Here is a 27,670-nt window from a genome sequence, read left to right on the forward strand (position 1 = left end):
GTCACCAACAATGACGCCAAAGCCTACATACACACCACATAAGGATTTACCGACAACACCAACACTCGAAGCTACGGTACCCTCAACAACAAGTTACAGCACCAGTTCACCAGAAAGCCACACCAGCAAAATGATCGTCAACTCAGAAATGACAAGTAACAGACCCATAAAAAAGGAGCATACAGCAATTAGAAAACGCCAGCAACAACCAGCAATATGTCACAATCAAGAGTCAACTCCCAACTCTTTAGAAACTAAAAAACCCAAGTCAAAAAAATAAATAAAATAAAACACAGGCAAACAAGGGGGCAGATATAACACCAGTTAAAAGGCAACAAGACTTCAACCCAAATGTAACAAAAGACAAGAAAACAAAAACTGCAAAAATGCATTGACATTAAAGGAGGGTATTATGATGATACTGCCGAATCGTACTCTCTACAACAACGGAGAAAGAAGAAAACACACAAAATCAGAACACGGAACAGAAGCCACGCCACATTGTGAAAACCAAGTTGTAAGGCAGCCAACAAATCAGACATCATGCAAAACTACAAACATAATTTGTAATCTACGAGTACGGGTACTGTGAAGATTGTGGTTAAAATTATAAGAAGTTTAAAGAAAGAGCAGAAGCACGATATTGTCTAATTTGAACTAATAGCTAGTGTTTGTAAACGTATATATTAAATGAATTAGTTTAATGCGTATGCTAGAGGCTAAGAATAATATTATTCACTCGGTCTTATAAATAGTGCACACTGTAATACAGAGTAACTTAGATAACAAAGTACACAATAAAATAATCAATTTTGTTTATAACTATTTAATCTTTAAAATTCGATAAATTTAAAATATTTTGAAAATAAAATAGGAGTTATTTCAATCAACTTTATTGTAATATATTTATATATATATATATATATATATATATATATATATATATATATATATATATATATATGGGACGTAACTTAGACACTATGGGCATTCTTCTTTACGTAATACATTATTCCCAAAAAATTCTTTTAAAAATGACATCTTGAGTTATTCATTTGTTATGCTTTTGTATGTATTTAATGTTTTCATCGTAATTAATTTGTAATCTGTCTTAATTTTTTTCATATGTGTGTTGTTAGACCCCGCCGGCCCTAACTCATGTGTCTACTTGGTCAGTACAATAATTAAACTTTCTTTCCTGATACGGTTAGGCTTGGCAGGACATTCGATGAAGTTTGTTCACAATTTTTATAGAACTGTGTATAGAATGCTGTATTTAACGAAACGAATTAGTTGAATTGTATAAGGTGTGATCTTTGAGATTGGAAACTTTCTACTAGGAATTCAGTCTAAGGAGTTTGATGTAATTAATGATTCAATGATGTACACACGCTTGTATCTATAAAAAAATGTTGCAACCATAAATAATCATTAGCTATGGGGTAGTTTATTTTTAGTCGCTAAAATCTTAGTTAAACACCAAACATATTATTTAATAGAGAAACACTGTTAGAGAAATGGCATGATAACAGGGGCGTAGCGAGAGGGGGGTGGGGGGTGCGGACCGCAACGGGTGACACCATTTAGGGGGGGTGACACCAAGGCAAAAAATAGCAAAATATATAAAGAAAAAGTTTGAGGTGGGGGGTGCAAATCGAAAACTTGAGGGGGGATGCAAATCGAAAATTTGAAAATTTGTCCCCGGGAAGGGTCGCTGCGCCTCTGGGGGGGGGGGGGGTGACACCATTAAGTGCCGCACCGGGTGACACCCGACCTCGCTACGCCACTGCATGATAATATTTATAACGATGTGTACTGCTAATACCAACATGCTCAGTTCTAAATGAATGAGAACTGGTCGAGTTCTTGACGGCCGGCAAAGCTACTCAGTTGATCGTTGTATAATTGTATAGTGTTGCTCAAAACACTCTATGTAGTATTTCATCTAGACTGTTAAGAACTACCGTAGTAAAAAAAATATTTCTTTGGTCCAGACATGTAATTTACAGAGTTAGTTTGTTTTGCTGAATGCTGTTGTTGTCACAATTCAGTATGTACAATTTTTTAAGTAATTAAAAAATTAGTATATTCAAGCAGCCAAAAGCCACAACCAAATCATACCACTATTCTTCTTCTTCTTCTTCTTCTTCTTCTTCTTCTTCTACTTCGTTCTTGATTGTGAATATGGTGGAGAATTCAGACAACAAGTCCAACTTCGTGGACAAACCGGACTGTGGTCTCCAGTTTGGCAGATGCCCCATATAATTTTTCCCTGAGTGGTGTGGGCAGGGGCCAGTGTCTGACTCGTGCCTGGCTATACAAAGTACATTCCTTGAGTACGTGCTCCGTATTTTCCGGGACCTTGCCACAAGGGCACATTTCGCCACACCCAACCTTCAGTTTTATGTGCATGTGTTGATTTAGTCTGTTGTGGCCTGTTCTAAGTCGAAAGATTATGTAGTGTTGTTTTCGTCGTCAAATTATAATAGCCGTCGTCTTTATTGTAGTGAGGGTGTGTGACAGACCACATTTGCGTTTGTTTGTTTTTATTATTCTTTTTATTTCTTTTGGGTGTAGCGAAATTTCCGGTTGTGGTTTCTTTCCCCCAATTTTTGCCAGCTAGTCTGCGATCTCGTTACCCTGGATCTGGCAGTGGCCCGGGATCCACTGCAGCATAATCTTGCTGCAGGTATTTTTTAGCCTCTCTAGTGCTGTCATAAGTGTTTGAATATAGGACTCTGGATTTTTTAGGGATTGCAGGACTGATTTGGCATCTGTAAGAAATACAATCTGACTATTCGGTGATTCAGGGTGTTCTGACAGGAGGTTTGCCGCATGCTCTATAGCTTCAATCGAAGTGTTCAAGTGTCTTGTAATATATCATTTAATTACGATTTCAGTTTTCTCAGTAAAGTTGTTACACTTGTTAAATCTAATCTCCATAAAACATATACTTTTGACAGACTTTCACATATGTTATTTAAAATTAACACTTACTTACATATTAAACATTAAATGTATTTTTCAATTATATGATAAAACATTTCTACATAATATTAAATCAAAATTTTAGGTTATTTCCCTTATGTATGTTGAAAATATTAATGGGAAATAAATAAAACTAAAACGAAGTAAAATAAATGTATGTTTATGTTTACATATTAAAATCATGGTAATTCTAGATAAGATTTACGGGAATTTAGATGCATACGGGGCTTGCGCTACCTATAAAGCGAACTAGGCAGTCGCCTGGGGCGTTATCCAAGGGGGGGGGGGGCGCAAAAATGTGTAGTCGTCATTATTTAAAAACGCCTATGGCGGCCGCCCCACCCGCCTACCTCTAGCTACGTATGTGGTAATATAATAAGACAGGTATTGCTTATTACCCACTGAGGTGTTGTGCTTAGAAGGGCTGATCCTAAGATATAGCACACAATGAAACGAGGCTGTTGTCAACTGCTTGATTTATTGACTTTAACATCAAGCCATAAACGGCGATTAAGGACAGTAGAAAATAGTAGTAAACAGAATGTAGAACACATAAACTGTAGCCCTTCATGAGGTCTACATTATCTACCAATTGGCAACGTCACACTCCGTGTCCACAGCAGCCTTGGGTCTGACTGACACGGCCACAGGCACGCACTACCCATAATCACATGTCACGTGACATGGGAAACAGGTAAAATCGCTCACCGAAGAGAGTGACAAAAACGACATCAACAGTTGCTGTCCCACAGGGGCCGCAACCTTATAAATTACAACATATTTTTTATCCCCCCCTCCCTTGGATGAAAACAATTATATGTGTTACAATTGTATTTAATGTAAATCCTTTAATTTTAAAAAATTCAGATGGCTGTCTAATTTTTATATTAATTTACTGATCGCTGCATCGTATGAACCGGCGATCTAAGGACAGGTGTAATTCTGATGATAAATATATTAATGTTGATGATCTTTACAATGAGCTTCAAGTAGTAGCTTCTTAAGCACACAAAACAGATGTGCTCGTCTATTGAACAATAAAAACTGGAATATTGTGTACAGAATGTTTTTTTTTTTTAGTTTACTATTAACACTTCCAATGTCTGTTGGCTTCTGAAGAGCGTAGTTTTTCAAAATTGTAAATAATTGCAGGGAGGAGCTACTATACCTCCAGACCCCCCCCCCTCCCGCAAAAAAAAACAAAAACTAACCCTAACGGTGTGAGCTGTAGTGTTACTGTTTTCATCATCTGCTTGTGGCGACAGATACAGTTTTGCAAAAGGAAAAATAATTTTTAGACACGTGTAATCGTTCATTCACATTGCTATATTCATATTGCTATATTCGTTCAAAATGACAAAAAAGGCGATATCCCAATATTCAAAACGTAACAAACTATTACTTAAATTGATTACCTGTGTAAAGAACTGAGGGCATCGAATATAATATATCCAACAATATTATAAGCGCCTTTGCTTGTTTTAAGAAAAGAGAATATTTTCGGCAGGAAAGCAATACTATTATTTTGTATTGTTATTTTTATAATATAAATATTATTTAACTTAAAGATAAGTATTAAAGGTAAGTTTTTTTTACAATCCCCCATTTTGGCGCCCCCTACGGTCGGCGCCCGGGGATTCATGTACCTCCCCCCCCCTCGCTACGCCTCTAGTAGAAACGTAAATGTTGTAAACTTACAGGTTCGAGAACAAAACTGTTTCTTTATTTGTCAGCGTCACCACGTTGTTACGCTTGCTATTTATTTAAAAATTTTAAAATTTAAAACGCTTTTTCCTGTAGTACAACTAATATAAATTGTGACATAGGCCTAGATGTCAAAATGAGAACGTGTAGGCACGGAGAGAGTGTGTGTGTGAGTGGCCTCCCCTTGAAAGTGGTGTGCTAGCGTGAAAACAAGTGTGTGAACGAAACAGTGTGTGAAGCAATGTGGTGTGGCGTCAACAGTGTATCTACTCTTTCGTTTTCTTATTGCCATGTTTCTTGTTGTTGGTGAAAATTACCAGCAAATTATACAGATTCTCTTTATGGTCAAACCCCCTATGGTCAAAGCACCTGTGGTCAAAGGTCCGCGCACCTTATTTATACTTTTAGAACATTTTAAGTTTTTAAATTTTTGAACAAATGTATCGATTGTTTACCCTAATTTAATACAACCGTAGTAATTATTTATTTTGTATCATTTAAAGGTTTGGAAAAAAAATGACAATCTACATTTTAAGGTTACTGTATATTCCGATTGGGTTGCTTTCACCTCTTAAAAAGGTTTAAAATACTCAATATAAATAGCTGTGGTCAAACAACGTGTTCGCTAAGCAACTATGTTCAAAACACCTGCGATCAAAACATACATATAATTATAATACCTTAACAATTTATGTTTCAATAAATTAAAAACAAACGATTTATTCATTAAATATTTTATAAATAAATGGGATTAAGACACATACAAGCTAAAACACGCACTTATAATTTTACACATCGCCTTAATCTTTTTTGCCGAGCGTTCGATTTGTAGAATTTTCTGTTTGTTTATTTTTCTGTGTGCTCTTTTTTTTCTGCTTACGCAAATTTCTGAGGTCGCATTTTTCTGTGTGCTCAAATTTCTGTTGCGAATTTTTCTCTTTGCGCATTTTTTCTGTGTGCGCTTTTTTGGTGCTTTTTTCTGGTTGCGCTTTTTTTTTCTTCGTGCCTGCATTTGTGTGTCGCTAGTCTGGTCAAGTAATGGTCCTTGTTGTATTTATGAGGCGAGCGGTCTTACCCTTTGAAGTTATAGTCCAAGCCAGCCCGCTTCCTCCGTGTACAAGCTGTGATAGTGGTCTGCCAAGAATGCTATATTTTTGTAGAGCTTATTGATAGAAGTGTTTGCACGTCGGACTTAATGCATGGAGGGCGAGACGAGTTGGTGCCGCGTGAATTGGTAGGTTCAAATCCCGTTGGGTTAAAACTGTTCTGTCTCAACTTGGAGTATATTATGTAACTTTGTCTAACATTGGTGTTGAAATATCACTTTCTTTTTACATTGCTATTTTCTGGGTGCGCATTTTTCTCTTTGCGCATTTTCTGTGTTCTCTTTTTTACGATGCGCTTTCTTCCGTTTTAGAATTTTCTCAATTTACATATTTTTAATCATAAACTTTTTTCTAAGAGAGCCATCGTAATTCCCTCATTACAAAGATTTATTTTTTTTTATCATGAAGAAGAATAAAAATATGGTGGTCAGTGTTTAATAAATAATAAATAAAAAAGGAGTAAATTGTTTAGTATTAAAAACTAAGAACTGAGAAATGTAGGCTTGAATATAACATAATTGTGTAACTTGTAAAGCCGATTGTAATCTTTGGGTGACTGAAGGGACATGTAATTATGATTATCACTATAAGAAATCTGGCTTTCCAATAATGCTCAAAACAATATGACGATGGAGATCGGGAAAACAAGATTGTTTTTAAAATTAATGTCGTCACAAAATGATATTTAAAACACATACAATTGTTTATTCTTATGGAAGTTATTACTTTCTTAATATACAAATAGATAAAGTATTCAAAAGTGCAAAAACACCCCATAAGGACGAAAAATAAGGATTTTGATGATTTTGTAATGAGAATAGCCTCTTACCGGTTCAAACGACTTTTCAAAAATTTTTCAATAGGAAACCATTCAAAATTACAATGATCATCTACAATATAGAGGTTGAGTTAAAAATGGAAAGACATAAAAAAATATTAGATATAAGAACTTGGATTATACCGTACAAACCATGTTTAAATATGCCTATAATTGATATAATAACGCTGCAAAGCAAACCATTTTTTAAATTGTAATTTAATCAGAAGCAAAATGCAAACAGTAACGGAAACTTAACAGAAAACGGAAATGTAAGCGGAACCGGGAATTCACCCAGAGCCCTAAATTTAAATGAACTGGAAATTTAAATGAAATTTCATTTTTTAATAGAAAAAGGAATTGTAACCTGCAACGAAATTTGAATCTTAATCCTAAATTCAATTGGAAACGGAAATTTACCTGAACCTTAAAATTTACCGGAACCAGATTTGAATGGTTAACAGCACCAGTAATCAACGTAATCCTTTTTTTTTTTAACTTATACCGTAACCATAATCGTATTACCGAAACTTACTATATTTGCTGGTATTTTTTAATCATAACTTACACTTCTAATATTAGAGAAATAAATTAGACGTTTTCGATTAACTTTGTGTTTCTATAATCTTGGAATCTCATTATTATTATAGCTCCGAATCAAAACTATTATTTTTCTACAATTATTTTTAAAATGAATAATTAAGTTCTATTTAGTTAATTTGATTGATGAGATATATATTTTCCTTATGTTTTTTTCTAGAAAGTATTGCATTTTTATAAAGATTGAATCATACGAGTGCAACTTGTAAATGTTTAGCAATTTAAAAACAGAGCCCGTGACATGTTGCGCTCTACAAGATGTGGACAACGCAGCAAAGCATAAACAATAGTCGATAATTTATTTAGGTATTCTTCGATAAAGAAAATCTTATTTATCTATCAATTTAGAGTATTTAAAGAAAATGTTGCATGTACTTAGGAATCTTCTGAAAGTTTGGTTCTCAAAACAGCACTAGCCATGTTGAAAAAGACCCATATTTTGTGGAGGTCTTGAGTTTCAAAAACTAACATAAATATTATAAGTTATTTATTCTTCTACTAATCCTAATACAATCAGCTGGCTAGTTTTTGTAACCGAAAACACTGTAGAGCATTGTTTGAAATATTTCAAATTCCGAATGGTGAAACTGTATTCCAGTTAGTTATTGTTGCATCTAATGCAAATTTTCTGTATTCCAGTTAGTTATTGTTGCATCTAATGCAAATTTACTATACTATTTTCCTTGTTTTTTTCCACAAAGCCTAACCAAATAGTATATGTTTTTTGAAAACAAATTATACTTCTTTAGTTGAACATGAACAAATCTAAACATAAAATGATTGTGTAGCTCACAAACTTTTGCCGACGTACGAGGGATGCGATTAAATCAATAGCTACCACACAGCGGCGGTTGACTTGGTCTTAATTATTGGAACCGACGCAGCATCAATAGTCTTTATCTAGAGTTCGAGTTGATTACTGGTAGAATAATATGACTCGTGAACTATAGAATCACGTCGATAAAAAAATTCAGCCCCAAGAAAGGATTAAAAAGTAAATTGGGAAAGATAATCATGTATAATCTTGCTTAAGAAGGTAAAATGTTAAAAAAAAAAGGATAATTAAAATTATTTATATACTGCGAATATTTGTTCTGAGATACAGAAATAAATTTAGTCGGGAAACAAAAATTATATATTGCCTGAGGAAACATTACTTATCTAAAACGGCTCGAGGGAGTTTGTCGAAACTCGCTTTCCTTGTTAATTGGATGTAAAACATCAAATTATCTAATTTGCTATTTGACTTTGGATTAAGTTATTACCCTGGCTTTAGAGAGAGAATTTAATTTCAAATTTTAAATCAATAACAAATTAAAACACGACGGTTTTAGTCGGGAAAAATTGTTAGTACAATTTTTTTTGAGTGCACGATTAAAAAAAATGTTTAAATCGATTTTCAATTTTGTGAAATTTTCTAGACATTGACTTTTAAATCAAGGGGGAAATTTAGACGATAGCAAATTATAACTCAAAAAATTGCGGACTTAAATTCTTAATTTATCTGGTTCAGAATAACTTTCAGGTAATTTTGCACCATATATATATATATATATATATATATATATATATATATATATATATATATATATATATATATATATATATAAGGTTTATCCTTTCAACGTATTTTCTGTTTTCTAGTAATAAAACTTTGAAAATGGCAGTTGTGAATTTGCCTGCACTTCCTTAATGTAGTATGTTTTAATTCTAAACTCTTAACTAAAGTTGTTTAACCAGCCTATTGAGCTAGTTACGTTATGCTTCGAGTATCATTAGAAAACGTGGGTTTGGGTTAGTAAACTGGCAGATTCCACAAACGATTACTCGATATTCAAGAGTTCGAATCACGAACCAGTGTGTCTGTAGTATGACCTTGAGTAAAAAAAAAAAGCAGCTCATCGATTTGCTGCCAGCACTGTCCAGTAAATATCGAGGTAAAAACATTTATAGTCTACCTCATATGCATACGCATCGTTATGTCTGAAAGAAAAGTTCGTTTATGTAAATGTTTTTTTTCTATGTTGCTCACTGCATGTGTGGCTCTTAAAATACCACAAAAATATTAATTAAGCCGACATAACTAGTTTTTTTTTCTACTTATTAGGGCGTATGTTATTTTTGTTTAAATAATATAAACACTATATATATATATATATATATATATATATATATATATATATATATATATATATAAACAATTGATGTGGGGTAGCTTGTAAAGATCTGATGAGTGGCGGTTGTAAAGAATATGGGTGGGATTGCTAATAGAAAATTACGGTAAGCTGTCTAGAAAAGAATTATGTCGGTGTTTTCAATACAGAGGTTGGTAACCTAGTGATTAATAGGGGTGGAAAAAGGGGGGCATGGCAAAGAAGAATTAGTGTAGGAGGAGGGTTGAGTGGCTAGTTATAAATTGAAATGGAATGGCTAGTGAAGAATTGGGGATAAGTTGGGTAGCGAATAATTGGGATGGATTGGATAGTGTGGAGTTAAAATGCTGATATTTGATATATACAAAGTATAAAACAGTCATTATCTAGCGCGACTATTAGTTACCATGTTTTGATTATTAATTAGTTCAACACACAAAAGCATAAGGTTCATATGTGTGGACATTTTCTGCGTAAGCTAGACCACATACCATGTGTCCTTTTGACTTTAAAAGAATCGTTTTTTTTCTTGGTTCAAAAAGAAGTAGCTTATCATATGTATAAAAATGTCGTATTAAAATGTCATTAACACATGAGAAAATTACACTTTATGAGAAAAAATACATTTACATGAATAATCAGAAACATGATAATGTAAGGTTATAATATTTTCTAAAATTCTAGTAGAGAACATAGCGTTTAAATGATCAATACATTTTTAATATGTATAATCACATTTTTGCATAGGTAAACAAGTGCATGTTGAAAACTTCCTAAAGAACAGCTGCATCACTTAAACAATACAGACGCTAGTTGGTTGAAATAAAACCGACTTTGAACAATTTAAAAGGAATTTTTTTTGTCAACAATGAATAACTGGATACTAAACGCCACGCAAACATCGGATGGTACCACATCTCACTCGTCATCATCGGAAAACCTGGCCTATATGTTTAAGCTGACAAAGCAGATCTATGTCGCTCTGTTTTTTATTGTAAACCCTACAATAGGTGTTGTAGGTCTGATATCCAACACACTGGGATCGGTTGTCTTAGTAAAGGACGGCCTCCATAAATCATCCACAATCTTCATGTTGGCTTTGACGGTAGCGGACTCCATGTGTCTGGTGGGTGCCATCTCACCAGCCAAGTTTCTTGAACTTCACATAGAAAATGATTTCACGCTATCTGTTGTCGGTTGGGCATATCCTTATGATGTAGCTTTTTTCTTGTTTATCCTAATGCACATTATTTCTTTTTGTGCCAATATGGGGATCGCAATTTCATTAACACTGCCGCCTGTGATATCTATTGAGCGATTTGTTGCAGTGTATTTTCCTCTCAAATTTAAACAAATTATGACAACAAAAACAGTTAAAATACTTGTCTTCGCCGTATGCCTTTTTTGGCTGCCTTGGATAGTTTTCTACAGCTCTTGCACAACTTTTCATTACGCACCATCTGGCATAGGATTGGAAATACCTACATTATTTTGTATTATTCATTATGAAAAGATTGCGTTTTTTAACTACTACGTTTTCAATTATCTGACTAGCATTTGCCCGTTGATTATCGTCGTGACGGGAGCTGTGTTGATTACCGTTAAAATACAGCTGACTGCGCATAACAGGAAGAAAGTTTCAACCAGCAAGAACTTGAGTGTCCAGCGGACAACCAAGACACTGGTGGTGGTCTCACTTATCAACACGCTGGTCAACTTCGTCTACTTTCTGGTCGTGACTCTCACTGCTGACCTGATGGTTACAAATCCAAGCGCGGAAGTTCTAATAATGAAATGCTTGTCCACCTTGCTCTATATTGGCAACGCCAGTAATATTTATGTTTGCATCTTTCTAAATAAAAAGTATACTTCGATGCTGTTTGATTTGCTGGGTCTAAGGAAGAAACACGACTGATATTGGATCTCATCAATGCCTGTCATCATAGCGGTCGTATGATGAGTGTTTGCATCAAAATATATGTCAGACTAATGGGACCCTGCGTGTAAAGTCTACTATGTTTTATACTATATATTCGAAAACCGTGTTCGGTGTTGTTAAAATAAACGGTATTATAAAAATGTTATTATGTTATTTTTTTCCCTCATTTTACTAAAGACTAAATGTATCTGAAAGCTTTAATATAAGCAGTTTATATAAGTGCATAAAAAAATAAACCGGGAGTGATCTCCCCTAAACTTTCTCGAATATTCTAATATGCCACTACCTTAGATGGCACATCGTGATATAGACATGATTTTTAATCGATTTTTAAATCCTTAAACTTTTTAAAATAGAATAGAATCTTGTAGAAAAAAGAATTGCACACCAAGTGAACGCAAAACAAAATGTGTATAATAGTGCGGAATATCAGTACTGTCCGATTAGTATATTTTACAGACATAGTTGACAAGTACGTGAGGCCTGATGTAGTCTGACAACACACTTAAGAAGAGATTAAGACAGAATAACAAAAAATACGAGGAAAAAAATAAAATAAACACAAAGATACAAAAAGTTATAATTTATGATACAGTTTTAATAAAAATAATTGTGCAAAAGATAAATTAAGTGAATAGGCATGCTCTTAGTATGTGAGTTACTTCCCATATGTGTTTTAAATAAAGTTGATTAAAATAACTCTTTATCTCCCCGAAAATTTTAAAGTTTAACAAAATTCATTACATAAACTTTTATAAACGACGTTGATGCATTTTTTTGCGTATTGTTGTGTAAGCGGATTGTTGTTAATAGTAGGCTACAATTTCTATATACTAGAGTGTTTAATTTTAATAAATTCTTCTTGCATACACGTAAAACGAATTTCTTTAATAGAAACATTTTCAAATAGTTGCTTGCAGTTATTTAGCACGGAATTAGCAACCATTACCACAAAAATAAATACTAATTCTGTAATAAAAATATAAAAATAATGTTCAATCTGGCATAGTTACACATTTTTCTCTAACGTCTATGCATTTTGCTTATGGTTCTGCTCAGCCAAACGAAATTTAAAAGCACTGCTGATGTATTTAGTCTATCAAAAAGATAAGGACGTACCACGTGATTTAACGCAGCTGTGAATTTTAAATAAATGCATATAGTTATAATGTGTCGCAGATATAAAGTAAAATATGAAGCGCAATTAAAATATTTTTAAAACAATTGAAATAGCGATACATTATCATCATAGTATAAGGGGGAAGGCTCCGGTAAAAAAAGAACTTTTGTAATACTCACTAGAAAACAGTTATTTCTTTACAGCTTTATTAAGATACATCCGCATATGCATTTCCACTAAAAATAAATTATTGGAAAAATCTTGGTAACTATGACAACGGCGGTCATTTTGAAAAACTAATTCTACGTAGGTTTTCCACCATTCATAAAATATCACATTTTAAGCCCAATAAACAATCAATTCATAATCTTCTTCCATTTTTTGGGGCAATTAGCTAAACATTTTAAGTGCATATCTTCAAACTAATTTTTTATGAATTTTCAAAATTTGTTTCCATTCAAAACACTTAACTTTGGGTAATTTTGGGTCATTAAAACTAGTGTTTTGAATACAATATTATCGATAGTATAATCAAGCCATTGTAGTTTCTAATTAAATAGTGCAGCCAACATACACATTAGTATAAACTGTACTGATATAGCAATACAAAGTACTGGATGAGCAATTGACTTGAACCCTATTAGGATATTTCAACATGCAATCAGAAAACATGAAGATGTAAAGAACGTAATTGATCAAAGCGTTATGCTTTGCTTCTGACTAAATAAAATATAATTAATGACTTTAAAAAAATCGTACCTATACAATTGTGGTGCATTTAACAAAGAAAAGAACATATAATGTTATAAAATATTTAAACATAAAGTGATGTGAGATACAATTGTGCTACATAATTTCAAATGTAGGGAGCCCTTCCATGTAAACATATATCGTGTTATTTGTAGACTAAAGTACAAAGCTAACATAAAAAGTGATATAATTTAAGATTTAAAAAATGAAGTGTTTCTTTACTTGCTAGAGAGGCTGTATTTAAACATTAATGAAAGCAGTACGGTTAAGCACGAGATATCAACATATTCAAAAAGCGTTACAATGCCGGCCAATATTTAAAACATCTGTCGTCAGGTTATAGTTTTACTAATCATACATTCTCGTTCTCATCAAAGTTGTCCTAATCTTAGAACTAGCCTAACCTAAAGATGTATCTGCATATTTGGACAAAAAGTGGCGTAAGTATAAACGATAACTCGTGTGATTATTCGATGAGTCATAAATTGTCACTCAAAATAAGTGTATCGCTTTGGTCTGTATATCCTCTTTGCTAAGACGTGTCCATGTATTTGTTCTCTTTCTGAAATGTATAGTCCGAAATAAGTATACATATACGTATCAATTAGTCATACTTATTAAGAGTAATGTTTTCAAAATTTATAATCAATTATATGTATAAACAATAATTTTAATAAGAAACCTTCAAATACATAGTTAAAATTTAATATTATATTGTTATTAGTCTAAGTATATTGCAATAATAATAAGACTGTTCCATTCGAACTAAAACAGAACCCACAATCACTTCGATATTATACACTAGCAATCGTAAATTCTCCATGTGAAAGGACACTAAAAAAGGCCCGAATACCGACCGACAAACAAACGGTCTCAACGTCGATTACAGTGGATATACCAGCGGGAAAAAACATCATGTTCTATTATTTCATGTATGTATTTTCATTAAAACCTGTTGTTACCGGCTCAACCCCTTGATTGAGTGGGGAGCCGGTTAGAGAAAAGAAAAATTAAACTAAAAAAAAAATTAAAAATTAAAAAAAAAAACTGAAAAGGTTATCATTCTACTACTCTACTAAACACGACTTCGTAAACTTAATGGTAATGAATGCCACTTTCACGCACTTTATTAAAACACATTGCTATTATTGGCCTATACTAAACATACCAGTGACTATAACATTTGACCAGTTGTATGTCCCGAGTCCAGTTTATCCGCTCTGTACCTACGTATAAATGTCCGTGCGCCATCTCGAACCTGTATATATTCAAGCTTTATTAAAACATGTGTATTTATGTTGAAAACATATTTTACGTGTTAACCTACGTCTAGATGCTCATGAGTATAAACAACAAAGTCTTGAGCTTGATAGCTGAATCAAATTTATGGGATAGTTGTTGGTGACGACAAAGTAATATATAAAATAGATTGTCTATTCAGATCAATTGTTCCCTCTAAATAAAAATCAATATCCTACCTGCTGTTGAAGCAAACACTGGCAAATGAAAATAAATAAACCCTGGAAAATTCACGCAAAAAAACAAAACAAAAAAAAACATTATTTTTTAGCAGATGTGATAAAAAAATATTCTGAATAACAGCCCAATACAAATAAACTATGTATATAGCAGATGTATAATGGTTATTGTTTTTATTTTATTTTACTCAATATGTCAGTGTCATTAAGTCTAATATTATGATTAACGTTAGTCTTAGGTAAATCTTGAATTTCCGATGAACAATGTATAAACTCACAACGATTTAAAGTAGGCTTATACATACTATAAGATAATATTAAAAACGTAAGTGAATAAAAAAATATAAATATACCTTTTATTTTCACTAATTTAAGAAATGTAAAATTAAAATAAAAAAAAACACCTGCAGTGAGTTAGTGAGTGCAAACAGGTACTGAAAGATCACGTGGGGGTCTGTCATGGACAAGACACCAAACACCCAGGACAGGCCGAGGATTGGGGACAAGATACAGATGGACCGGACGACTGACCTATTATCGATTGTACATACATGTAACAATGAGCGTAATATTTTGAAATTGGGAAAACTAATAACTCAAAGTATCACAGTATACAAATGTTATGTATTATTTTAAAGACTGCGTGTAGGTGGTAGTGTTGTATAATATTTTCATGTTACACTTACTTTGTTCTAGCTACAAGTGGTTTGTTCGACATGAAATGTGAAGTTTGCATGGTTTTAAGGACGACCAACACAATGATGAAATTTACCTGCAATAGAATATAAACTTTAAAAAAAAAGACACAATATCCGTAGAAAGTCAACATCTAGATGCATTACAACGAGTACATTTCCAAAACGATTGAAAATTATTACCATTTTTATTTACTCAAAAGACATTTAATTTGATATAACACGTCAATCAATAAACAATTTAAAAATACAATTAATTTAAACTGCTACTAATATATTAAATTAACCAAAGGAGAAAATATAATAATTATTTTATTTAATTTTTAACATTAATTGCCTTGACTTACTAAAATAATACTTAGCGCTGGGACTGAAAAAGCCCAAAAGACACCAGACTCAATGGAAAGCCAGCAACTGAAAAAGAACGAGATAGATTTCTTTCATAAAAATTTTTAATCTACAAAGGAAATGCAAAACACAATATATGGTTATTTTTTTAAACATTATAATTAAAATGTTACAACTAGGAGTTTACTATGTGTCAGTACTGTATCCATGAGCTTTAGTCACTGCAAGAGTTATGACCACAATAAGCAAAGGTCCACCTGTTATGTTGGAGTATTCAAATTGTTATATTAAAAATTTTAACTAGAGACATTTTTATGTATATTAAGTATTTTTAACTATAGATACACACAAATATTTGAAGTCAATAATAAAATACATAATAGGACTATGCAATGTTATTTATTCAAAGAGCAGTGCAAACATAATTACGATAATAAATGCATCCCCCCACCAAATAAATTATTTTACTCACTATCCAGATCTACATCTTTAAAAAAAAAACTTGGACAGTAGTTCTTAACCTGTTTGCGAGCAAATCGGTGGGTCAGTCTCAGGTGTTCGGCGGAGCCCAATAATCAACAATTACGTGTTATTTGAACAATTATAAGTGTTCGGTAAATGCGCATATTAACTTGTGATATTCAGTGCCTGCACAATGGTTAAAAACAACTGATCTACAATATAATAATCTACCAAGTGTATTACACTTGAGTAATATTTTATTTATAAGGGGTCATCCATAAATGACGTCACGCTTTTTTGACGATTTTACCCCCCCCCCATCCCCTCCTTCACACGTCGTCACAAAAAGCCAACCCCCCCCCCCCATAAAAAGACGTCACACCTCAGCCTACAACCACCCCACCCCCCTCAAAATAGTTGTTGATTTTTTCTTAAAACATCGATATTTTCCCAAAATGTTGTCAGAACTCTGTCAACATAAAGTGTTTTGATCAATTACTGTTACAATTTATTAAAACCGTTTTCTAAAACGCAAAATAATGGCTAAAACTCGTTTTCTAACATTACTTTTTTATAATGCAAAAAAAGTGACGTCACACTATCTGAACCCCCCCCCCTCCCCCTCATCACACACCGTCACAAAATAACAGACACCCCCTCCCCCCTACGAGTGTGACGTCATTTATAAACGACCCCCTTATCACATTTTCCCCAATTTTTGCTGGGTAAAACTGTTGAGTTGATTCTTAAACAGAATTAGTATAATTAATACTAGAACCCGTTAAGATATTTTAGTGTGGAGATTAATTAAAACTAGAAAGCTTACAATAAGACAAGGGAAGTAAGTAGCGCAGGACGGAACGTGTCGTCATACTAATGACTGACACGAGGACATTGAGACCTTGACCCAGCATGGAGAAAAACACAACAAGGAACAGGAAGTGAAGGGCTGCAGCAATGGCCGTGCACATGACCTAATAGAGAGGGTTGATTAGAGTAAAAGTTATACTATTTTATATTTTGTCTCAATTTAATTTTTTTTCAACAAGGAAAACTAACGTTAATATGGGTATCTGCTCTGTCATTTATGTTTTATATATATATATATATATATATATATATATATATATATATATATATATATATATATATATATATATACATATATATATATATACATATATATTTATAATGCTGTGCTTCAAAACATATATTTCAAGCAGTAATGATTTACCTTGTTTTGTGTCTGGTTTATTCCCGACAGAAACACGACATAGCCAAGTGTCAAGGTCACAGAAAGGTTGACGTAGAGGACAGCTCGATCAGATTTTACGTATCTATATATGTATATTATTTATGGATGACACCAACAACTCTTTTAGCTAATATTTGAATTAGGTGTAGTTATCTTAGTCAATACTGTAAACCAATGCTAATCGTTACTCATAGTTTAGTTACATACGAGCTGTAAAATAAAACTCATACCTGCTTTGAATTGGTTTTTCCTCACTAAAAAATACTTAATTCGTAAAAAAAAAAACAATATCGTTCGAAAAGCTTTAATATTAACTATAAACTATAACAAAATTTTGGTCAGTTTTGATAACATTTACTTACATATTAAAAATATATATATATTACATTTTTTTTTACTTACCGCATATCCATTATTTATTTATAAATCATTTATTTACTAAACATTGATCAAGTAACCTACCTCCATAGAACGGCATAGACCAGGACGGTAGCCAGCAGACATATTATAGATACAGATAAACATATGATGGAGATTGTGTTTATTATGTAGTTATCTTTATGCTGGGAAATAAACATTTGAAGTTAGATTTCCTTTAATAAAATGTTTTATATAAAATTAAAAACAAGTAAATGTGTGTAAGTAAAAAAACAACACAATAATAGAACCCACAATTAAGCTATGGTTAGACCTACTTTAAAAAAAAATGTAATTGTTTCAATGAATGTTTCATTGCTATCTGATCTCGTTTAACTAATGAGCTTACATAACACACCTTTTGTAAAATAAAACGTACCTGGTCAATGTAGGGACTCATAAGAACAGCGAAGTTTGTTGTATGGTTGCACTCACACGTGACATAGTCCTGGTCATAGTACACCACGTGACACCCGTCAGACGACCACACACCGCTCTCACTGAACACAAAACGTAATGTTAAAAAAAAAATATTGTTTATTTGCCTACTATAGTTTGAGAAGTTTTGACTAGAATAAAAGATTGCTAAACATTATGGACACTTACTCAGCTGAAAAGTCCAAGAAAGCACAGACTGGGTTTGTGTAATTGGTCTGAAGAGTAAATAAAACTGTTTATAACTTCTGTTAAAATACATATTCAATTGAAATGACTATTCTCAGACGTTAGAATAATAATATAAAAAAGATATACATCTTACAGAGTCAACGAAGAACGAAACTCTGAGCGGGATTCTAAGTTCTCCATGAAAACCATGAATAGAAAATGCGATGATATCAGAAACCAAATTTTTGGTAGCGAGTTCTTTGTTGTGTCTGGCATAGAGATTGTAAAGCATTGATATATATATATATATATATATATATATATATATATATATATATATATATATATATATATATATATATATATATATATATATATATATATATATATATATATATATATGGTTATGGCCGTTTTATGTGTATGTGTGTTTTAAGTTTACCTAATTTGTTTTTCTTGATTTACCATCAACTTGTTTTTCAACCCGTCGTAGACAATGATAGAGTAGTTTAGCGCACCTGTAGCATAACAATCAAAACTTTTTTTAAATAATCAAAATGCAAAAGGCAATTGTAATGATTAACAATTACTCAAGTACTACAAAGTTGTGTGTAAATAAATAATCTTACCAATTAGTAAATACAAAAATAACGTCAACTTTTAAACATTATAAAAGTAAATCTAACCTTTGAATGTTTGACTCGCATTGTGTGACAAATACAAACTGTTTTTTGTTTTTCTTAACCACGATATGTTGTAGGCTGCATCGACTTCATGGACTATTGGGAAATGTATGTCAGCTTCTGATTGGGCTATTATTATTGCTATGGAGCAGAAACGCATTCTTTTTTTTTTTAAATGGACAACATTGAAGCGAATGTCGTATAAAGAGAAAATGAAAAAAAAATACAAATGCAATTTTAATATGAAAAAAAAACCAGTATGCGACATGTTTGGAACATCTTTTAAACGAAATATTAAGATATTTGATGCGATGGCGTCACAAGTCATGAAAATAAAATAGCATAAGGGGGGGGGGGGGGGGTTGCTGTCGGAAAGAGTGTAACTTTTTTACGTGGAGTGTGTACATCGTATTAAAGTCATATTAACAAGGGTAGTAATATATCATGTTAAAATAAGTAGTAGGGTGAAGAAGTTACACCGTACCGAATGGGTAAAATCGCTGGAATGTGTAAAGGTGATTAATGTAATGATATCACTTGAATAATTGACACCATTGATAAAATAATTATACTGATGTGAATAATATATTTTAATTAATTTTCTTAACACATGTATTTAGAAAAAAACATAAATGAGTAAACGTTGTCTAGATAGAATAGAGAAGGAGTTGAAATTTGAACAAATATTTTACCTAGAGTGTCTTGTACTATGACTGTAATGTTTGCAGCAGATCTAACGACGATATTTTCCATGTAGTTAACCAGTCTAGTCGCGGCCTGCTCCCCTCTCTTATTTAACTGATGCCAAACGCGTTCTTCTATTTGTATGGTCAAGTCTACCACTGATGTTATCTTCTGATATCAAGTTTTTAAAATACAATATTTTAAACATTTTGTCCATTTAAAAAAAAAATTTTACTCAACAAAAGTGTGACATGCTTTCTGAGATTTATTTTGCTTTTGTAGGTCCATGTAAAATTGTACGCAACATTATTTACTTTAGAGGGCACATTAATAGCGATTAATCAGCACTTAACACATGTTATAATGAGTCATAGTTAATACATACATAACATATATGAAAAGCTTTACCAAATGTGACATTTAAGTTTGTATCGACGACATCATTATTTAGACATTTTCTTACGTTTGACTAAATGCATATCTATATATATAATTCTCTTCTGGGATCAATTAGAAAACAAGCTGCAAGCGCGCCTTTGCAGTCCCCTCTCTTCCTCTCTATCACTATCACTACCACCCCCACCCCACCCCACATGATCTGGTGAGCAGTGTTCACTCTGTTTACATTTTACAATCACAGAGACGGGTTTGGTGACGGCTATTAGGGGCAGATAATTTAGTTTGAAACGATTTTAAACTTAGAGGAGGTAACTAAGAGTAGGCTGCTTTCACGTGGGGGTTGGGGGGGGGTAGTGTTTTTAAGCAAATATTTTCAATGGCATCATTGGTACTGTCGAATTCACAAATTATAAATTACTGAAAAGTAGAAAAAAAAACAACTAAATAGCGGCGTATGATACGCATCGGGTCAGCTCGTATATATAATTCTCTTCTGGGAGTCGTTAGAAAACAAGCTGCAAGCACCTCCTCGCAGTCCCCTCTCTTTCTCTCTATCACTATCACTACCACCCCCACCCCACCCCCACATTGTCTGGTGAGCTGTGGTCACGCTGTTTACATTTTACAATCATAGAGACGGGTTTGGTGACGGCTATTAGGGGCAGATAATTTAGTTTGAAACGATTTTAAACTTAGAGGAGGTAACTAAGAGGAGGCTGCTTTCACGTGGCTGGGGGGGGGGTTAGTGTTTTTAATCAAATATTTTTAGTGGCAGCATTTGTACTGTAATTCACAAATTATAAATTACTGAAAAGTAGAAAAAAAAAACCAACTAAATAGCGGCGTATGATACGAAGCGGGTCGGCTCGTTATCTTTAATTACATTATACGTAAATTAAATCAAGTACATACATATTAACTCGCATATAGATAGTTTTTAAGTAAACGAGAATATGTAAACACAACCTTCAGTAAATGATCATCTACAATGATAACTGTAGAGTTAACTGCTGACGAGACCATATCTAGAAAGTCGATGATGAGTTTCAGATCACCAGGTATAATTTCCCTTCCAGCAGTTGTAAGTCTAGAGTAGATCTTGTCTAAAGTCTCTTCAATCACTCTAGATGCATTCAATTGGTTCTTGAATATATCGTAGTTCTGTAAAATTCATGTGCATAATACGTATGTTAGTAGCATTCAAGACAATTTATAATATTGTCATTTAATATTGTTTATTATTTTTTAATGTCTATATAATTATCCACATTATATACGACTTAGTTACGTTTCTTCATCAACTAGGTAGGCAATTTCAGACTGCAAATAATATATAGTAAACAGATGTGTTTAAAACATGTTGTTCATTTTGCTTGCACAAGCATACATTCTTAAATAAAATTTCATAAGCTGTAAATTGCATATATGTTCCTTTCTAACGTGAATCTAATTTTACTTACAATTTTACGAAGCTGTAGGTCCATGGTGTTAAACTCAGAGTCTAAAAAAATGTTTTAAAAGTTCAGTAAATGATAATTAGATAAAACCAAACAGTGTGTGTTTAACACTAACGAATATACAAAACGTAGGGACGGCGTGGCCTAACGGTAGAGAGCTAGACAGCTAACCCGGAAATCTCGAGTAGAACACTTGAGTCTTCCCAGCTCTGATGGGTAAATAACACACGGTAGGGAAACAAAGACGGCTTGGCAGAGGCGTTTCGACCCTTCCCGGCGCCTGTGAACTAACTTTCAATTTAGGCGCCCACCCCATGGACAAATTTTCAATTTGGCGCCACTTCTCATATATTTTGAATATTTATAATGCAATACTGCAACTAAAATGAGCTTTTTACTTTTTTTTTCAACCCATGTTGGTGGCCCCTTGGGTCGGCGCCCGGGGACATATTTGCCCCCCTCGCTACGTCACTGCGGCTGGGTAAATGCTGACCACACTGTCCACATGCAAATGAAACAGATGAACTCTATTAGCCGCATGTGTTTTGGGCACACACGGGAAAAGATGATGATATGATACAAATGTTATAACATACACGTTGTTATACGGACGCACACACAGACAGACACACACACACATCCCCAACCCCATGTGGTCATTGGGGGCAACATGAATTTGTAAGGTGTGTCTAGGACTAATTGTGACACGGTGGCGCCCACCATTCTGCATACTTTTCAATAGCTAGGTCATTTTTTTGGGAAGTAGTGTATATATATATATATATATATGTATATATATATATATATATACCTATATATATATATATATATATATATATATATATATATAGGTATATATAAAGCGTGTGTATCAGTTAGAAAATTAGGGCCTACACAACTTTTACATTATAGAAACAAAGTCCAATTCAGTAATGTTCAGGTTTATTTACTTTGTACGCAAGAACACCTACACAATTCCTAGCCCTGCTGTCATCTGCTATCATTTTAATATACACGTATGTTAGTCACCACCCCCACCCCTCTACACACACTCATGTATTTTAGACAAATAACGTGACATAGCTAATGTATTCCAACTAAGGAAAGTAGGTAACAATTTTGTATCCTATGTATCCCGTATACGAGAAAGTAAAATGCAGTGTGCATTAAACTAAACAGAAGTTTAACCTAAATTGTACTAATGTAAATGAAACGATGCAATTACTTCTTCTATACTTCATATACAATAAAGTAAAACATGATACCATTTCCATGCATGTTATTATTTCCTGATTAACGTACATGGCGGAACTTCACAGACAAACGCCGCTTTAGTTGATGGGTCCACAACATCCATACCGTTCTCTTTGATGACAACATGGCCAGCATCACGGACTGAGCGTTTACGCTCAACAGTCTGTACTAAGGATGACTCCAAACAAGAAAAAAAAAACATAGTAGATGCTACATTTCTCAGAATTTAACGTTTAATTTATGTAATTTTTTTAAAAAATAAAATTTTAAAAAAGTAAAGAACCCTCAATACTCCATACGTAATAAATATAATTCAGTTCAATGTAAACGAAATGAAGGGCCATATTGATGGAATGATTTTTGGAAGTGTTTACAAAGGTACGATGTTACAAAATAACTGACATTAGTTAATATACATGCATACCTATTATTTAGATTTTTCTGACTGAATTCTTACAACTCTATTATCTATTCTCACTGAGATTTTTTTTCGAGTTATGCGTTGTAGAATCGAGAGTACGGCGGCAAGGAGGAAAGCATCAGGTTCGGATAAAAAAAAAAAGTTAGTGTGTTTAAAAATATATATGTGTTACTTAAGGTTTTGGTTGGGTTAGGTTTGGAGAGTGGGTGTTTGGAGTTAGTGTGGTTTTAGGGTTAGGGTAACGACTACGCTTTGACTGAGAAAGAAAAAAAAGGAATAAATGTAATCAGAGCAAACATTAGTAATTGTAATTGATTAATTAAATAAGAAAGTTTGAGCAAATTTTAGCTGTTTTTGTCACGTACATTTTTTTTTACAATAAGATAAAAAAGTCGATATTTTATGCTAACTAAAACTGATACAAAACAATATTTATTTCCTCGAAAGCCCATGATATAATCTAAACGCTTTATGTATATCTTCTATAGGTGACCATAACTAGCGCCACCATGAACTGCATTAGGTTCAGCTAAAAAAAAAAAAGGAGCGTAGCGTTTTAAAAAAAAACGTAATAAGAAAATGTAATAAATTAAGGTAGAAGTAATGTGTACATACATCTTTTATTATAACTGGATTGTGAGATGATGTTGGAACCTGAGGTAGAAAAAAATATGCAAATTAATAAATCGGGCTATACTGTAATATCGAACTCATGTCAATAATTGTTTTAACTGGTTTCAAGAATAAAGTATTCACTAAATATAAACTAATTAAAATAATAACGATCGATCTAATGCTTTAACTTAGAACACGATTGCTTTTTAGTTAGAATATCCTTTTGTATCTGGAAAATATAAAAATATATAAAACATATTTTTTTAAGTCGATTCTATACACAATTAAAGTACACTACTTAATCAATCATTATTTTCTTTAATGAGGAAGCTACCATGCAGACGATATACAACGTATATCAAATATCAAATTTCAAAATGATTTATCTATCCATATATATATATATATATATATATATATATATATATATATATATATATATATATATATATATATATATATATAAAGCAATGTATGTTTGTGAGCTCTTTTGTCTGCGCTCTTTTGTCGCCGCTCTTTTGTCGGCGCTCTCTTGTCTGCGCTCTTATGTCGGCGCTCTTTTGTCGTGCGCTCTTTTGACGGGTCACCTAACCAAAGCTGATACAGAAAAAATATTTATTTCCTCGAAAGCCCGTGAGATAATCTAAAAGCTTTATGTATATCTTCTATAGGTGACCATAACTAGCGCCACCATGAACTGCATTAGGTTCAGCTTAAACAAAAAAAAAAGGAGCGTAGCGTTTTAAAAAAAAACGTAATAAGAAAATGTAATAAATTAAGGTAGAAGTACTGTGTACATACATCTCCTATAGAAACTGGATTGTGAATTGGTGTTGAAACCTGAGGTAAAAAAAAATATTGCAAATTAATAAATCGCGCTATACTGTAATATCGAACTCATGTCAATATTGTTTTAACTGGTTTCAAGAATAAAGTATTCACTAAATATAAACTAATTAAAATAATAACGATTTATCTAACGCTTTAACTTAGAACACGATTGCGTTTTAGTTAGAATATCCTTTTGTACACATGATAGTGTTGAAAGTCATACTTGATTGTTTTGATACACTTTTTTTACATGGCTTATTTTAAAATATGTTCAAGCCTTCCGGTAATAATAATTTTTCCCATTATCTATTTCCTCTTCTCTATTCTTTATACAGCTTAATTAAATTACATGTTATTTAAAATAATAAAATATACTGTAGAATGTGACAAATACAAGTCTATATTGGCTAAATTTTAAAACACCTTCTCCGATATGAAAGTAAAGCATAGCATTTAATCTCAAAACTAATTATTAATTGAGATTTTATTAGTTTTAAATTACCTTTGTCAAAGCAACCAATGCAGTCGGATTAATCGGATTAAAGTGATTGGTGTTATTAGGGTTAGGGTAACGACTACGTTTTGACTGATAAAGAAAAAAAGAAAAGGAATAAATGTAATCAGAGCAAACATTAGTAATTGTAATGATTAATTAAATAAGAAAGTTTGAGCACATTTTAGCTGTTGTTGTCACGTACATTTTTTTTAAAAGTAAGATAAAAAAGTCGATATTTTAAGCTAACCAAAGCTGATACAGAACAATATTTATTTCCTCGAAAGCCCGTGAGATAATCTAAAGGCTTTATGTATATCTTCTATAGGTGACCTTAACTAGCGCCACCATGAACTGCATTCGGTTCAGCTTAAACAAAAAAAAAAAGGAACGTAGCGTTTTAAAAAAACCTTAATAAGAAAATGTTATAAATTAATGTAGAAGTACTGTGTACATACATCTCCTGTAGAAACTGGACTGCGAATTGGTGTTGTTGGAACCTGAGGTAAAAAAAAATGCAAATTAATAAATCGCCCTATACTGTACTATCGAACTCATGTCAATATTGTTTAACTGGTTTCAAGAATAAAGTATTCACTAAATATAAACTAATTAAAATCATAACGATTTATCTAACGCTTTAACTTAGGACACGATTGCGTTTTAGTTAGAATATCCTTTTGTACACATGATAGTGTTGAAAGTCATACTTGATTGTTTTGATACACTTTTTCTTTTACATGGCTTATTTTAAAATATGTTCAAGCCTTCCGGTAGTAAAAAATTTTTCCCATTATCTATTTCCTCTTCTCTATTCTTTATACAGCTTAATTAAATTACATGTTATTTAAAATAATAAAATATACTGTAGAATGAGAAAAATACAAGTCTATGTTGGCTAAATTTTAAAACACCTTCTCCGATATGAAAGTAAAGCATAGCAATTAATCTCAAAAGTAATTATTAATTGAGATTTTATTAGTTTTAAATTACCTTTGTCAAAGCAACCAATGCAGTCGGATTAATCGGATAAAAGTGATTGTTGTTATTAGGGTTAGGGTAACGACTACGCTTTGACTGATAAAGAAAAAAAGAAAAGGAATAAATGTAATCAGAACAAACATTAGTAATTGTAATTGATTAATTAAATAAGAAAGTTTGAGCACATTTTAGCTGTTTTTGTCACGTACATTTTTTTTAAAGTAAGATAAAAAATTCGATATTTTATGCTAACCAAAGCTGATACAGAATAATATTTATTTCCTCGAAAGCCCGTGAGATAATCTAAAAGCTTTATGTATATCTTCTATAGGTGACCGTAACTAGCGCCACCATGAACTGCTTTAGGTTCAGCTTAAACAAAAAAAAAGGAACGTAGCGTTTTAAAAAAAACCTTAAGGGCAGGTTAAACCCCCCCCCCCCCCCAAAATACATATTTAAGTCAGAAATGTTGATTTTTGAAAATCTATTGTTTCTGAAACTCCATTCAATTCTGAACATTTTTGTATAATCATTTTGCAAAATTTCGTATTGCTAGTGTTTTTTATAATTTTTTAATTAATGAGACTAATGACGTAATTGACCTATATTAAGCAACATTTAGCAACATAAAAATTAAAAACTAACTAAAATAGATGTTCTTATTGCTGAGTAAGAGGCCCCAGATGCAATTTATGTAACTGGGAGGTTTTAAAAATGACTTATTTGGTATAGTTTTCGCTTTTTCTCGTTTTTTCAAATTTAGTATATTTTTCACTATTTAGCGTTTTTCTCAAAATGTTACTTTTCAACAAAATAGTACCAGTTAAATCACTATAACTTAAAAACTACTTGAGATATTTAGCTGAAATTTTGCACACATGTTTACTAAACACTGCTTGTAAAGGTGAACTAAAAGAATTACTATATCTTTGAAACTTCTCATTTTATTAAAAAAAAGCTAAGTCTACTCCCTACTTTTTGGAAAAAATGTAGGTCTCACATTTAAAAAATTTGGCTAAAATCCATTTTTTATTATTTTCTAATTGTTTTAGTTCAACTTTTTTGTAATTGCGTTTATTACACTATATTAAAGATTTGTGTTATTCTGACAAATAGAAGCTGAGTTATTGTGATTTCAATGAGAGCTAATTTTGAGCTATTTTACCCTAAAAATGACACTTTTTAGAAAATATGTTCACAAAACCATAACTTTTTAGTGATTTTTTTGCATTTTTTTCATATACTATGCTAGTTACAACTTCCTTATCACTCAAAAAAGTCCTAACCCCTAAATTTCAATTTGGGGGTTTAACCTGCCCTTAATAAGAAAATGTTATAAATTAATGTAGAAGTACTGTGTACATACATCTCCTGTAGAAACTGGATTGCGAATTGGTGTTGTGTGAACCTGAGG

General features: G+C 32.4%; 2 protein-coding genes across 2 annotated transcripts; both read right to left on the reverse strand.

Annotated features, from left to right (window-relative positions):
- Window positions 1–15,708: 15,708 nt before the first annotated feature.
- LOC131940489 (adhesion G protein-coupled receptor E2-like) lies at window positions 15,709–18,730 on the reverse strand. The gene is made up of 8 exons (XM_059299149.1): window positions 18,593–18,730; window positions 18,439–18,485; window positions 18,212–18,332; window positions 17,878–17,978; window positions 17,395–17,497; window positions 16,987–17,134; window positions 15,899–15,955; window positions 15,709–15,764 (listed from the first exon to the last, which is right to left on the reverse strand). The coding sequence occupies exons 1-8, from the start codon at window positions 18,728–18,730 to the stop codon at window positions 15,709–15,711; spliced, it is 771 nt and encodes a 256-aa protein (XP_059155132.1).
- A 146-nt stretch (window positions 18,731–18,876) lies between these two features.
- Window positions 18,877–23,117, reverse strand: LOC131940490 (uncharacterized). The gene is made up of 6 exons (XM_059299150.1): window positions 22,964–23,117; window positions 21,665–21,705; window positions 21,171–21,365; window positions 19,814–19,976; window positions 19,125–19,262; window positions 18,877–18,956 (listed from the first exon to the last, which is right to left on the reverse strand). The coding sequence occupies exons 1-6, from the start codon at window positions 23,115–23,117 to the stop codon at window positions 18,877–18,879; spliced, it is 771 nt and encodes a 256-aa protein (XP_059155133.1).
- Between the last annotated feature and the right edge of the window lie 4,553 nt (window positions 23,118–27,670).

The sequence above is a fragment of the Physella acuta genome, unplaced genomic scaffold (assembly GCF_028476545.2).
Source record: "Physella acuta isolate Inbredline_101_S28 unplaced genomic scaffold, ASM2847654v3 ptg000319l, whole genome shotgun sequence".
Taxonomy (NCBI): domain Eukaryota; kingdom Metazoa; phylum Mollusca; class Gastropoda; family Physidae; genus Physella; species Physella acuta.

What these genes read in the sequence shown, in the direction of transcription:
- LOC131940489 (XM_059299149.1), bottom strand. Translation starts at nt 18,730, where the DNA reads ATGCTTTACAATCTCTATGCCAGACACAACAAAGAACTCGCTACCAAA. An exon ending in GTCTATGCCGTTCTATGGAG is followed by an intron (nt 17,498 to 17,877) that starts GTAGGTTACTTG and finishes ATACATATATAG; the next exon opens with ATACGTAAAATCTGATCGAG. An exon ending in TAAACCAGACACAAAACAAG is followed by an intron (nt 17,135 to 17,394) that starts GTAAATCATTAC and finishes CCTCTCTATTAG; the next exon opens with GTCATGTGCACGGCCATTGC.
- LOC131940490 (XM_059299150.1), bottom strand. Translation starts at nt 23,117, where the DNA reads ATGTTTTTTTTTTCTTGTTTGGAGTCATCCTTAGTACAGACTGTTGAG. An exon ending in ACCTACAGCTTCGTAAAATT is followed by an intron (nt 21,366 to 21,664) that starts GTAAGTAAAATT and finishes TGAATTTTACAG; the next exon opens with AACTACGATATATTCAAGAA. An exon ending in CATAGTACAAGACACTCTAG is followed by an intron (nt 19,263 to 19,813) that starts GTAAAATATTTG and finishes TCTGCTCCATAG; the next exon opens with CAATAATAATAGCCCAATCA.